Here is a 12,911-nt window from a genome sequence, read left to right on the forward strand (position 1 = left end):
ACAAGCCGTTTTCATTTGAGTTGTGTTAACTGATTATTTATAATTCCACAATAACCAAACTCTACCTGAGGGTATTTATGGCAGAGAAAAATACAAAGTTGTTGGAAAGATTTCGTCCGTGTCACTCCCGGAAACTGTAATAATCCACAAAACCTTGAAAACAAAAGGGAAAAAAACGTATGAAAATGTATATGCACTGAGAATGAAAGAGTATATAGAGGAAAAGATTCTCGCAGTTATCTACGCAACCAGACTGTTACGAAAAAACCTGACAGTAATTCAGGCTTGAACGGGGTATTAACCCATGACGTCTACGATGTAACACTGCACCGGCATCGCAGGGGTCATGGGGAGGGCATAGCGACGGAAAAAGAAGTTAGAACGAGCTTAACAAGTCAGTATAAGATGTTAATAGTACACCTTGAGGTGCGAATGTTTTGAACCTGGTCCATTACTGTAACAACAAAGGTTCAAGCCAACTTGTGTAGACATAAGCTTTTTGTTCTTACACGTTCACACTCGTGATGAGCTTCCTAGCGTCGCCAAGTTTGAAGATCTCTTTCTTTGTGAGGTTTAACACAGTCTGAGGGAATTGATGGCTGCAGAGAAACGAAAAGAAAATACATTCATTGATTGCTGCCACGAATCATGTTTAGCGGGTTTTCTCAGCTGTCACGTCCGCTGTTACAAGTATGGTTTTGTTTTTAAAAAGGCATCGTCCGTTTGATCTTAAGATTAACAAATGAGTTAAACCTACCTTTCGTTTTGCGTGAACATCTCAAAGCAGCCATTTGAAAACAACATATCGAGCATCTTGAACAAAGGGACTATTATTCTGTTGAATAATAATAATAATAATAATAATAATAATAATACTAATACTAATACTAATACTAATACTAATACTAATACTAATACTAATACTAATACTAATACTAATACTAATACTAATACTACTACTACTACTAATAATAATAATAATAATAATAATAATAATAACATGGAAAATTGAAATGATGAAAATGTCACGTTGTCTTCAAAACGAAAACAAGGTTAAAGCGCCGTTATAATTCAGAACACAAACTTGGGAGGAAAAATATATAGACGTTCTTTCTCAGTAGAAGGTCTAAGGTCATTTTTACATTGTCTTCTTTGTGGTTGTTAATCAGTGTAAAAAAACCTAATGCATTATGATAATTTTTCCTAAACATCTGGGGGTAAGACGAAAACATAATCAAACAGGAACGTGAAAAGCTAACTCAAGTCAAAGTATGAATGGCTAGAGTTTTGGTTTTGATTGGCCTAAACATCCCTGCTTCACGTGACGGGAAGAAGAGAGACCCTGGGAACGAGGTTGTACTGCGCCGAGCTCAAGCTAAAGATAGTAACCAATAACAACTCGATACACGCACTACGTGCCACGTGCCACGCGCCACGCTCCACGAAGGGAAAGACTTCACTACTTTAGAAGGTACCAGGTACAATGCTCCAACAACCAAACCAACTTGCCTGTCATTCTTTTGATGGGTCTGGTAAATCTCCAAAAGCGTCTCAGCAAAGGCATTCAATTCTTTCTCACTAAAACGACAAGAGGACCAATCAGTGCTACCTGACACTGGTGAAAGGCTATTTAACAAACAGTGAATGCGTGTTGTATATCATAAAATTGTTTTATATATTTACAATATGTAAATGGTTTGAACCCAAGAGTCATATCATGGCTCGATAAATTGTGATCATCCGGTTGAGTGTAGTACAGAGCACTGTTTGAGGTGACATTGCTTGAAGTTTCGACTGCCAACTATGTACCTGAACGGAAGCCATGATCACTTGACTAAGGTGATGACCTCCGCTCAGCTTGTACAAACGTCATGCAATGTCACCTCAAACAGACCTTCCCTGTACTGCACGGTTGATCATAATCTACCGACTTATGATACCAACTTTTTGCTTATGGCGCGGAGACACACACGATTGGAGGTGATGATTAAAAGGAGTCGAATTTGGCGTATTATTATCATCAGTACTTAATTTATTTGTAATCACCTGTTGTTAATGCCTTTTAAGAAACTAAGCAACGAAGAATAGGAATGTCGAACCTAAAAGGAAAAAAAAAAAAAAATGAAATACTGAAACATTATGCATAGAAGTTGGTTAACTCTTTAGAAAACTGTGATACTCTCTCATTGCAGTCCAGTCCAAAAGAGGAAAGCATAGTCTCGCAATTTCTCTATATTCCTCAGTTGTTTTTCGTGTGCAGAGGAAAAAAACTGTGTGGACGAAGTATGATTGTAATTGTTGAATGTTCAGAATGAAACAACTGAGGAATAGAGAAACCGCGAGGCTAAGTCTTCCTGTACTGACGTCACAGCCCTACTATCCCCAGTCTCCCCTCTTGTCCGGTATTGTACCCAACCGGAATTGAAATTTGACCCTTTTATACGCCTCAAACGCGGGCAAGAAAAATTCATAAGGAAATTTTTTTCGATTTTCATACGAGAACAACATTAACATTTGATCAAGCAAATAACAAAAATTCTGTCATATACACTTTAAAAATACAAAAAAGGAAGGAAAGATGAAAGGAAAAAAGAAAGAGAGGAAGGAAGTGAGAGAGGGAAACATATTTTAACGCACCAATGACTCCGTCAGACCACCAACGCTGACCGTCATACCAAGAAGAACAGGTCGTCTGTAGGATGACAAACCCAGGAGCCTCGTGATTCGGGGAAAACAGTCGACAGGAGCACTCCAATTCATGTCTAAACACTCATCTCTAAAACACAAACAAAATCAAGGGGGATTAGTTATGAAAGGAACGTTCTTTTGTGTATGTATTAAACAACAGCATGAAACAATGTCCATAGTATGTCGGTGCAGCGTTGCGTATTACACGTGCAACCGTAGCTACTCAGTTGTGCCGTGCGTTCGCCCATGACATAGCCTCCCACGCAGTCGTTTTTAGGGGACTCGTTTTATCTCCTCCTCACAAATACGAGTTCCCTAAAAGCTTGCGTGGGAGGCTACGCATGACATAGCTGCCTCCATTATCGTTAGTAGATCTGCACAATTAGTGCCATAAAGGACCCCATAAAGCAGTCATAACTCGTATACATGCGGCCAGACCTTTAGGCTGTACTACGTCAGACATCTTCTATATGTTACGCGAAAAGCTGTTGTAAGGCAAATTGTAAATTAAATGTACGACTAACACATCCCTTTTTGCGTTGCGATCCCCAGTTAAAGAAAAACAGTCCTAAACGTTCTGCAGGAGACGTTGCATCGTATAACATGTATTTTGCGAGTTGCGTTGAAAAATTCTCCATAGCGTTGTGACGCAAATGAAAGGGAAAACTTGCCGCATGTCCCTTGCCTACCTTGGGAACATTTCAAGAAGTTCCTTATGATGTGGTATGTGAGGCAAAGGAGGACTGAAAAAAAAAAATCAACATAAAATAAATAAAGCAGACGTCTCCACGCGCAGGTTACAAACAAATGCTATCCTAGAAATCTAGATTCTAAAATTTATATGTATTTTGTGACTGTTACTTAACTTAACTACACATTGTCACTAAAAGGCGAGGGAGGGTCAATAAATGTGTCGTATTATATTTTGCAATTTCATTAACATATTTTAGCACATGAAAAAAGCGATGACTTGTAAAGTTAGGAACAAATACGCTTCCGGTTAAATCCTATGTTTCTTTTGGCAATGTTATAAAATGAGATGAAATGGGAATAAAAATAAATAGGAATCGTATATAAAGTGGCATATCCAGAGAGCGGCTATTCGTTGACTGTTTCCAGGTTGAATTGGAATTTGGAAAGGTTGGTTTTTGTGGGGGGAGGAAAACCGGAGTACCCGGAGAAAAACCCTGGGAGGAGGGGCGAAAACCAACAACAAACTCAACCCACATATGACGTCAATTGGTGGGAGGCGAGTGCTCTTACGACTGTGCCATCCCTGCTCTCTAAAATGTTTTGCACAAGACAACATAATGTTACAGCACCACCACTTTCGCCAAACACGTGACCTACCTGTCCATATATAGAAGTCTAAGGAATATTTCACCAGCATGCGCTCTCGTGCGATCAATTTTCTCCGAGGCTTGTTGTGCCAGGCAGTGCATTACGCTTTCACAGCTAAGGAAGGGAGAACAACTACTTAGATAAAACAACAACGATTTAAACAAACAAACAAACAAACAAACAAACAAACAAACAAACAAACAGGCAAAAGCAAAGGGCCGAACGAATGTTTCAATGTGTTTAGACTTTATAGCCCTGTAGTTGGTACATATAAATTAATGCATAGTTTAAGGTGATAGCGTCATGTAAATTTACACGAAATGAAACCAGCAAACAGAATAAACCAGCCAACAAACGAGCAAATGGTGGACAATAATGTCGCAGAAATAGTTTGGAACAAATACTTTGAAAACTCCACCACTTGATAAGGTCAATATCTGTTATGCAACCAACGCTCAAGGAGGCAGATTAAGGTAACTTTCTATGAACTAAGGAGTTGGGATCTTTTTTTTTTTTTTTGGGGGGGGGGGGGGGGGGGTTAAATGACGCTCAAGAAGAGCACTGTGCAAGTTTCATGACTTCCACTCACATCTTTGGTGTAAGAAGCGAAGGATCTTTTTCCACAACAAAACGCGTCAAAGTTTCCAGTCCAGTCATACTGGCTTCACGCACCCTGCGAACAGGAGCGAACAAATCATAGTCATTTTAGCATCTAAATTCTATTAACTTTTTGTTTTAGTGTCTTGCAGTTCATGTTGCAAGTCTTAGGGTGTAAATAACAAAATATTGTCATTAATTAACACTTCGAACTCAAGACTACTCCAAACTATAAAACTCTTTCTGCGAATGGAAAAATCCATAAGAAAATTCACTCTATAACAAGTCTATCTTTTAACCATTTTAAGCCCTAACAGTGACCATCATCGAATTTCTCCTTGTAATACCAATGCTTATTTAACCCCTGAGGTCATGAGAATTAAGGACATGATCACCTAAGGTGAATTTTCTTGATATTTTAATAACTTCTCCCCACTACTTTAATAATAAAAGTATGGGGACAAGATACGAGAATTTGTTCTTTGACATTAGGGGTTAACACAGACATAATGAACGATGAAAGCTTCCCGACGTGAAAAGTACTCTCTACTGGTGTCACGGGACTATTGTATGGAATTAGAATAGGGCGCCCCACCTGTGGAAAGGACTGTCATTCAAGAATTGGCCTTTCCAGCCACAGCAGAAGATGCTTCCAGCGTGCAATTCCATAGTCTGACAAGACCGATGGATGCCAATAGTATAGTAGAATGGGGCGCATGTTAGGAAAGAGAAAATTCTCAAGCGGACTTACCAGGCTCCCACATCGCCTCTACTATCAATAGTGTAATCATTCAAGGCGGCGACAAAAGCGTCATACAGTTCATGAAGACTGCTCTCTGTTACAACGTGTTCCTCGTTACCAGTCCTGCTCAGCCCCACGGTACATGCGATTCTGAAATTAGCATAACTGAGTCATTTAACAGTCGCTATTGGTTAGCATTTATCATTTCCTCGTACTCCAAAACTTCAACCTCAACTGTAAATTTTGTTTTTCAGGAAAAAACAGAAACAACGTCACTGGATAATTCGCGTTATTCCCTACGCCGGGTTGGAGTGACACACTTTTCCACAAGCAAGCTCCTCTACATAACTACTATACCTGGCAAGGGCTTTAAGAGCATCCCTTCTAGACTCAGCGAATTTTCCAGGGTCATTCGCTAACTGCGAGGCTGTGATTAAACCTGAAAATACCTACAACAGGAAAAAATTCATGAATGTCGCATTACTACTCTTAACAGAGTCTGTCTCATCCTCGGAGACCCAGGGACAGGCAGTCGGGAAGGGCCGAAGGTTTCACGGACGAAATCGGGAAGTTTACACGAAGGCTTGTCCCGACCCCGTGAAAACTTCGGCCCTTCCCGACAATCTGCCCCTGGGTCTCCGAGGATGACTTTGTTCGTGCGTGTGATTTCATTTTAGAGGGAGCAACTATAATACATTGAACTTCAGTGGTGTATCTAGAACGTCGTTTAAGATGGGGACCCGCGAGCTCGGAACAAGGTGGGGGCTTGCGCCCCTCCCCTGGATTCAGAATTAACTGGAAAGGCTTGCTTGCTGCTATACCAAAACGCATAAAAACTCACCAACTTTAACCTCGATACCAGCAAAAATTTTGGTAGAGATCCTAAGGCTTGAGAAAACCCGACTCTGCAAAGAGACGTGATATAACAAAATGTAAGTGAACTATGGCAGATTGGAAGGCAAAAACAATACTGTAAGAAAACTAAGAAAGATTGTAAAAACAAACAAACAGACAAACAAACAAACAAACAACAACAAAAACAAAACGGAAACAACAATACAACACTAACCTTGAAAATTCTGAAGAGCTTTTCAACTGTTCCACATAATGGGTGATAATTCTATCTGCAAAATCAGATATTAAACTCATTTATGTTCTGGTGTTGTGACTTCCTTTATTAACCGTGGATTAAATATTAGAGTGAAGCGACAGGCACACAGCTGTACTTTCTCACACCTTCTATGTCGTTTGTCGTTCGATATTCCAGCTAAAATGAAGTTGGAAGGTTCTGAACTTGAAAAGTCAAGTGATCCGACGTGGTCAATCAAAGCATTAAAACGCAAAGCCATCTTTCTGTTATTACATTTTTTACTGACTGACAGGCCATTTCCGAGTTGCTGTGAACCTCATTATGAAAGCGAGGTTAAGTTCAAAACTCAAGTGCAAAACTTTTCATATGGATCATGGGTTCGATTAGTTTTGTTTGCACATGAATGAAAACTAATTTTCATAATAAAAACTTTGTACTTAACCTCGCTTTCAAAATGAGGTTCAAAGCATTTCAGAAATGGCCTATTGAACCATTGCTTACCTTGTATTCCGTCAATTGCTGTGCCGTCCGCTTTGACATAATACTGCTGGCATAAAGCACTAAGGGCTCTCACAGCACCTTCCTAAAGTAGAAAAGGCAACGAACTCTTAAAATGCTTCTGTTTGGTTTCAGAAGCGGCAAATAGCTAAATGTAACGTGTTTTACCTGTATATCCGGTTCCGTATGCGACAGGTTATCATCAATGGTGGTTTGAAATAAATCTACAAGAAAGGAATCAAAAGTTTGGTACCTTTAAGATTGTTTCTTTTTTGTAAACGACTTTATTGGGTTAAACTAAAAAACTGAGGGAAAAAATCAAAAAGACTAGTTATAGAGTACTTAGTTGAAGTAGTTGTCACACAACTCTTCAGTTCTCGCCGCAGCGTGACTAAGGTTACCCCACTTTTTTCGTTCTCGCTTTTCACGAGAAACTAGAATTGATAACTTCAGCAGCTAATGGAAAACACATCACAGGCCAAACTTCATGTCAAATTAAAAGAGCACGACTGTGCATAACTTACCGATTATCTGATCACCGTGCCACGGTAATTGAGATATCGATACCTTGTGTATCAGGTGACAAACTGGAATTAACAAAAAAAAAAAAGAAAAGGAATCAAACAGTCTTCAATCAATGAAAAGGGTGAAAAGGAAAAAAAATTAAAAAGACGCTTGAAGGAAAAACTTCCACTCTTATAAAAAATTGACGTTAAATTGTTGAAACTGTATAGCGTCTAAATTTCAAATCTTAGTTTGAAAAGTGGACATAGCATTTTAGTGTTATAAGAATTGGATAAGATGATCGCCCATTTTCGCGTTTAAATTTCACGCGCCGCCATTTTGGATTTTATGGCGTCATACGGTTGTCGCCATTGCCAGGAAGCAGAATAGTGGGCAACCGTATGACGGCATGTAATCCAAAATGGCGACGGAGAGAAAAGTTAAAAACGAAAATAAGCGATAATTGAATCCCATGTTTTGAACACTTAGATGCTATCTCCACTTTTTAAACTGTAAGCTTCGAAATTTAGGCGTTATTTCCAATATATTAATTTTAACAGCAGACTAAGAGTGGAGGTTCCCTTTGGTAAGGCAAGCCGTATTGATCTACCTGCTTGTCGCATGAACTCGCCACCAAGGCCCCTAAAAGAGAAAAATAGTGTAAAAAAATGTCAAATGGCGGGTGGACAGTGAACTGTTCTCTAAAATAAAGACCTGCGGCCAATCCCTCGTAAGTCCAGATTACTTAAGGGGCCCAATACAAGTATTTCCCAGTGTGCTTTTTATATATAAATGGTAATTAAATATACAAAATTTGCTTAAATTGAAGCTTTCAAATTCTATAAAAATAGAACCCATGCATGTCGAAGCGAATTGCGCACGTAAAAATGGTTTTCGGGGCCCGGTATGTTAACGCGACTTTGGAGAAACGGGCTCCAGTCCCGTTATGCAATGGAAGCCCTTCTAACGATGACCCTTCCACACCCCGTAACCTAGAAAGCAATTACGGGCATTTACATGTAGTGCTTTTAAAACAAATAATGCAACTCGTTCCCATTACAACTTCAAGCTCCACGTTTATATCGCTTCTTTTTTTTGTGATGCCATTGCGGTTCTTTAAAAGAGTTTTTTTTTCATCTGACGACTGTACAAGTCTGTAAAAAACAAAATCCACACTGTTGGTTGTGAACAACATAATAACACAACGGCCTAAGATTGGCATCAATTATAGTTTGAGAGTATCGCGGGCGACGAGAATCAAGGAGACAAATATTGAGAAATAAATCTTACCTGAAACGTTTTGCGGCCGTTAGCTGGAAACAAACAAAACAAATATTAATAAATTTTGTTTATCTAGCTTAAAGAATTGCTCAGTATAGTGATGGCTACTACTTAGCCACAGGAATACCTCATAGAAAACAACCCTAGCATGAACTGAATAACTTTCGCGACGTCAATCCACAATGGGAGCTCTTTACCTGAGGTACAATGTCTTTCAGAACTTCAAAACATTCTTTATCGAGTATTTCAGTCAGCGACCTACCGAGATAAATTCAGCACTAAATACAACAAATCACACAGGAGAAAACTGTACATTTATTTCTCTAGCTCGAAAAAAATGAGAAGAAAAATATATGGGAATGTAAATGCAACGTGGAATGTTATAGAGCTTGCAGTACCTGCCATTCTGTCCAGCCCAGAGATGTAGAGCATGTACTACTTCAGCGCATCCGAGGATGGTTCCGTGCCGAGAGTTCAGATCAATGCTGTTGGTTTGTGACAGCATCTTAGGGAAAACTAAAACCAAATAAGAAGAGTGAAAAAGAGACAAGACAAGACAAAAGAGAACAGACAAGAAAACCTTCTAACGCACGGTAGGGGAGGGAAAGAATAGTGCTGTTATTTTCTCGTTACCCACCCACCCTACCCCCAGCTTCTTGCCCTCTCGCTCAATTGATTCCCCGCGCTTTCAATATCATGACAGTAAAAAGCCTAAGAACAGGTTTAGAAGTCCTCAACGTTTGTCGATCTGGTTTTGCCTCACACATATTTTTTTTTTTCACAACATTGTTTCCACGTCCTAATCAACTTCCAATTCGCCTCTTTCCATCATAATTACTCTCCGGTAATTATTGTGGTACCTGTTTTAGCCATGTACTCTGGATCTGTTGGAGTCAGGTTATGCAAGGCTTGAGATGCCAGCTCACGAACATTTCTGACGAAAAAGAGGTCATGAAAAATATTAAACGTGAACTAGGCAATAGAAAAGCACAGAAGCGCCACACTGGGGTTAACACTTGAATAGGGAACCATCCTCGTAGCACTGGCCCCAGTTGTTCAAAGGCAGGATAACTATTCTGGATAAGGCACTATTCAGGGTCTAAAATATACTTCACGTTAAACGTTGTCCAAGGTTTTCGTACACTCCCTAACTTAACTGTGGTTAGAGTGTGCATATTCGGCTGTACAAGAGAAAATACTGAAAGATTTGCACAGATTGAAACTGTCGGATAGTGACTTATCCACAGGATAAAGTTATCCGGCCTTTGAACAACTGGAGCCTGGTGTTTGCTCACTACCATGAGTTAAAACCTCAGGGTAGGGAGGGTGGAATGTGAATTCAACCTCCAATAATAACACCACTGTGGGCTTATGGAAGAAGAATCAAAAGAGACTGAAACTATGTTTAAATAAAAAATCACTTTAAACACGAAGAAAAACAAATAGACAAACCAGGCGTTCTAATTGTACCCAAAGCATAACAGGAAAGGCGTGCGAAGTGCCCGCAATATCAATGTTTTTTTTCTCTTTCACTCCCCAAAATCTGACCAACTAACCGCCACACGTAAGAAAACTAACCCCCAAACATAAGAATTCCTAACCCCCAAACGTAAAAAAACTAACCCCCAAACGTAAAAATCCCTAACCCCCAAACGTAGAAATTACTAGCCCCCAAACGTAAGAATCCCTAAAATCCAAAAGTAAGAAAACTAACCCTCAAACGTAAAAATACTTACCCCAAACGTAAAAATCCCTAACCCCCAAACGTAAGAAAACTAACAACAAAACCTAAGAATCACTTTCCCCCAAACGTAAGAAAACTAACCCCCAAACGTAAGAATCCCTAACCCCCAAACGTAAGTGTCCCTAACCCCCAAACGTAAGAATCCCTAACCCCCAAACATAAGAATCCCTAACCCCCAAACGTAAGAAAACTAACCCCCAAACGTAAGTGTCCCTAACCCCCAAACGTAAGAAAACTAAACCCCAAACGTAAGAATCCCGAACCCCCAAACGTAAGAGAAACTAACCCCCAAACGTAAGAATCCCTAACCCCCAAACGTAAGAAAACTAACCCCCAGACCTAAGAATCCCTAACACCCAAACCTAAGAAAACTAACACCCAAACATAAGAATCCCTAACCCCCAAACGTAAGAGAAACTAACCCCCAAACGTAAGAAAACTAACCCCCAGACCTAAGAATCCCTAACCACCAAACGTAAGAAAACTAACTCCCAAACATAAGAATCCCTAACCCCCAAACGTAAGGATCCCTATCCCCCAAACGTAAGAAAACTAACCCCAAAACGTAAGAATTACTAACCCCCAAACGTAAGAATCACTAACCCCCAAACGTGAGAAAACTAACCCCAAACGTAAGAATCACTAACCCCCAAACGTAAGAATCCCTAACCACCAAACGTAAGAAAGCTAACCCCCAAAGGTAAGAATCCCTAACCCCCAGACGTTAAAAAACTAACCGCCAAACGTAAGAATCACTAACCCCCAAATAAAGAAAACTAAACCCCAAAAATAAGAATCCCTAACCCTTAAACGTAAGAATTACTAACCCACAAAGGTGAGAAAACTAACCCTAAAACGTAAAAATCCCTAACCCCTAAACGTAAAAAAACTAACCCCCAAAGATAAAAAAAATAACTAGCCCCAAACGTAAGAATCCCTAACCACCAAACGTAAGAAAACTAACTCCCAAAAGTAAGAATCCCTAACCCCGAAACGTAAGAAAATTAACCCCCGAACGTAAGAAAATCAACCCCTTAACGTAAGAATCCCTAACCACTAAACGTAAGAAAACTAACCTCTAAACGTAAGAATCCCTAATCCCCAAACGTTAGAAAACTAAACCTCCAACGTAAGAATCCATAACCCCCAAACGTAAAAAAACTAAGCCCCAAACGTAAGAATCCCTAACCCCAAAACGTAAGAATTCCTAACCCCGAAACGTAAGAAAACTAACCCCCAAACGTGACAATCCCTAACCCCCAAACGTTAGAAAACTAACCCCCAAAACGTAAGAATCCCTAACCCCAAAACGTAAGAAAACTAACGCCCAAACCTAAGAATCCCTAACACCCAAACCTGAGAAAACTGACCCCCAAACATAAGAATCCCTAACCCCCAAACATAAGAATCCCTAACCCCCAAACGTAAGAGAAACTAACCCCAAAACGTAAGAATCCCTAACCCCCAAACGTAAGAAAACTAACCCCCAGACCTAAGAATCCCTAACACCCAAACCTAAGAAAACTAACACCCAAACATAAGAATCCCTAACCCCCAAACGTAAGAAAACATAACCCCCAAACGAAAGGATCCCTATCCCCCAAACGTAAGAAAACTAACCCCAAAACGTAAGAATTACTAACCCCCAAACGTAAGAATCGCTAACCCCCAAACGTGAGAAAACTAATCCCAAACGTAAGAATCCCTAACCCCCAAACGTGAGAAAACTAACCCCCAAACGTAAAAATCACTAACCCTCAAACGTAAGAAAACTAACCCCCAAACGTAAGAATCTCTAACCCCCAAACGTAGGAAAACTAACCTCTAAACGTAAGAATCCCTAACCCCCAAAACGTACAAAAACTAACCCCCAAACGTAAGAATCTGTAACAACCAAACGTAAGAAAACTAACCCCCAAACATGAAAATCCCTAATCCTTAAACGTAAGAATTACTAACCCACAAAGGTAAGAAAACTAACCCTCAAACGTAAAAATCCCTAAACCCTAAACGTAAGAAAACTAGCCCCCAAAGGTAAAAAAAATAGCCCCAAACGTAAGAATCCCTAACCACCAAACGTAAGAAAACTAACTCCCAAACATAAGAATCCCTAACCCCCAAACGTAAGGATCCCTATCCCCCAAACGTAAGAAAACTAACCCCAAAACGTAAGAATTACTAACCCCCAAACGTAAGAATCGCTAACCCCCAAACGTGAGAAAACTAACCCCAAACGTAAGAATCACTAACCCCCAAACGTAAGAATCCCTAACCACCAAACGTAAGAAAGCTAACCCCCAAAGGTAAGAATCCCTAACCCCCAGACGTTAAAAAACTAACCGCCAAACGTAAGATTCACTAACACCCAAACATAAGAAAACTAACCCCCAAACATGAGAATCCCTAACCCCCAAACGTCAGAATTA

At 39.9% G+C, this 12,911-nt stretch overlaps 1 protein-coding gene across 1 annotated transcript in view; it reads right to left on the bottom strand.

The window, feature by feature from the left end:
• LOC146458044 (tubulin-specific chaperone D-like) overlaps nt 1-12,911 on the bottom strand; it is a 34,239-nt gene that overhangs the window by 3,158 nt on the left and 18,170 nt on the right. The window contains exons 25-45 of the mRNA XM_085091232.1: nt 9,602-9,675; nt 9,140-9,257; nt 8,939-8,999; nt 8,751-8,773; nt 8,071-8,102; nt 7,481-7,543; nt 7,125-7,180; nt 6,960-7,041; nt 6,438-6,492; nt 6,210-6,273; nt 5,726-5,817; nt 5,378-5,518; nt 4,619-4,702; nt 4,039-4,143; nt 3,378-3,431; nt 2,638-2,776; nt 2,047-2,099; nt 1,510-1,578; nt 758-835; nt 510-599; nt 66-153 (exon numbers count right to left, since the gene is read on the bottom strand). Of these exons, the coding sequence (XP_084947358.1) occupies nt 66-153; nt 510-599; nt 758-835; nt 1,510-1,578; nt 2,047-2,099; nt 2,638-2,776; nt 3,378-3,431; nt 4,039-4,143; nt 4,619-4,702; nt 5,378-5,518; nt 5,726-5,817; nt 6,210-6,273; nt 6,438-6,492; nt 6,960-7,041; nt 7,125-7,180; nt 7,481-7,543; nt 8,071-8,102; nt 8,751-8,773; nt 8,939-8,999; nt 9,140-9,257; nt 9,602-9,675 (1,621 nt within the window). The remainder of the gene's footprint in view (nt 1-65; nt 154-509; nt 600-757; nt 836-1,509; nt 1,579-2,046; nt 2,100-2,637; nt 2,777-3,377; nt 3,432-4,038; nt 4,144-4,618; nt 4,703-5,377; nt 5,519-5,725; nt 5,818-6,209; nt 6,274-6,437; nt 6,493-6,959; nt 7,042-7,124; nt 7,181-7,480; nt 7,544-8,070; nt 8,103-8,750; nt 8,774-8,938; nt 9,000-9,139; nt 9,258-9,601; nt 9,676-12,911) is intronic.

The sequence above is a fragment of the Pavona decussata genome, unplaced genomic scaffold (assembly GCF_977016875.1).
Source record: "Pavona decussata unplaced genomic scaffold, jaPavDecu1.1 SCAFFOLD_234, whole genome shotgun sequence".
NCBI classification, from domain to species: Eukaryota; Metazoa; Cnidaria; class Anthozoa; order Scleractinia; family Agariciidae; genus Pavona; species Pavona decussata.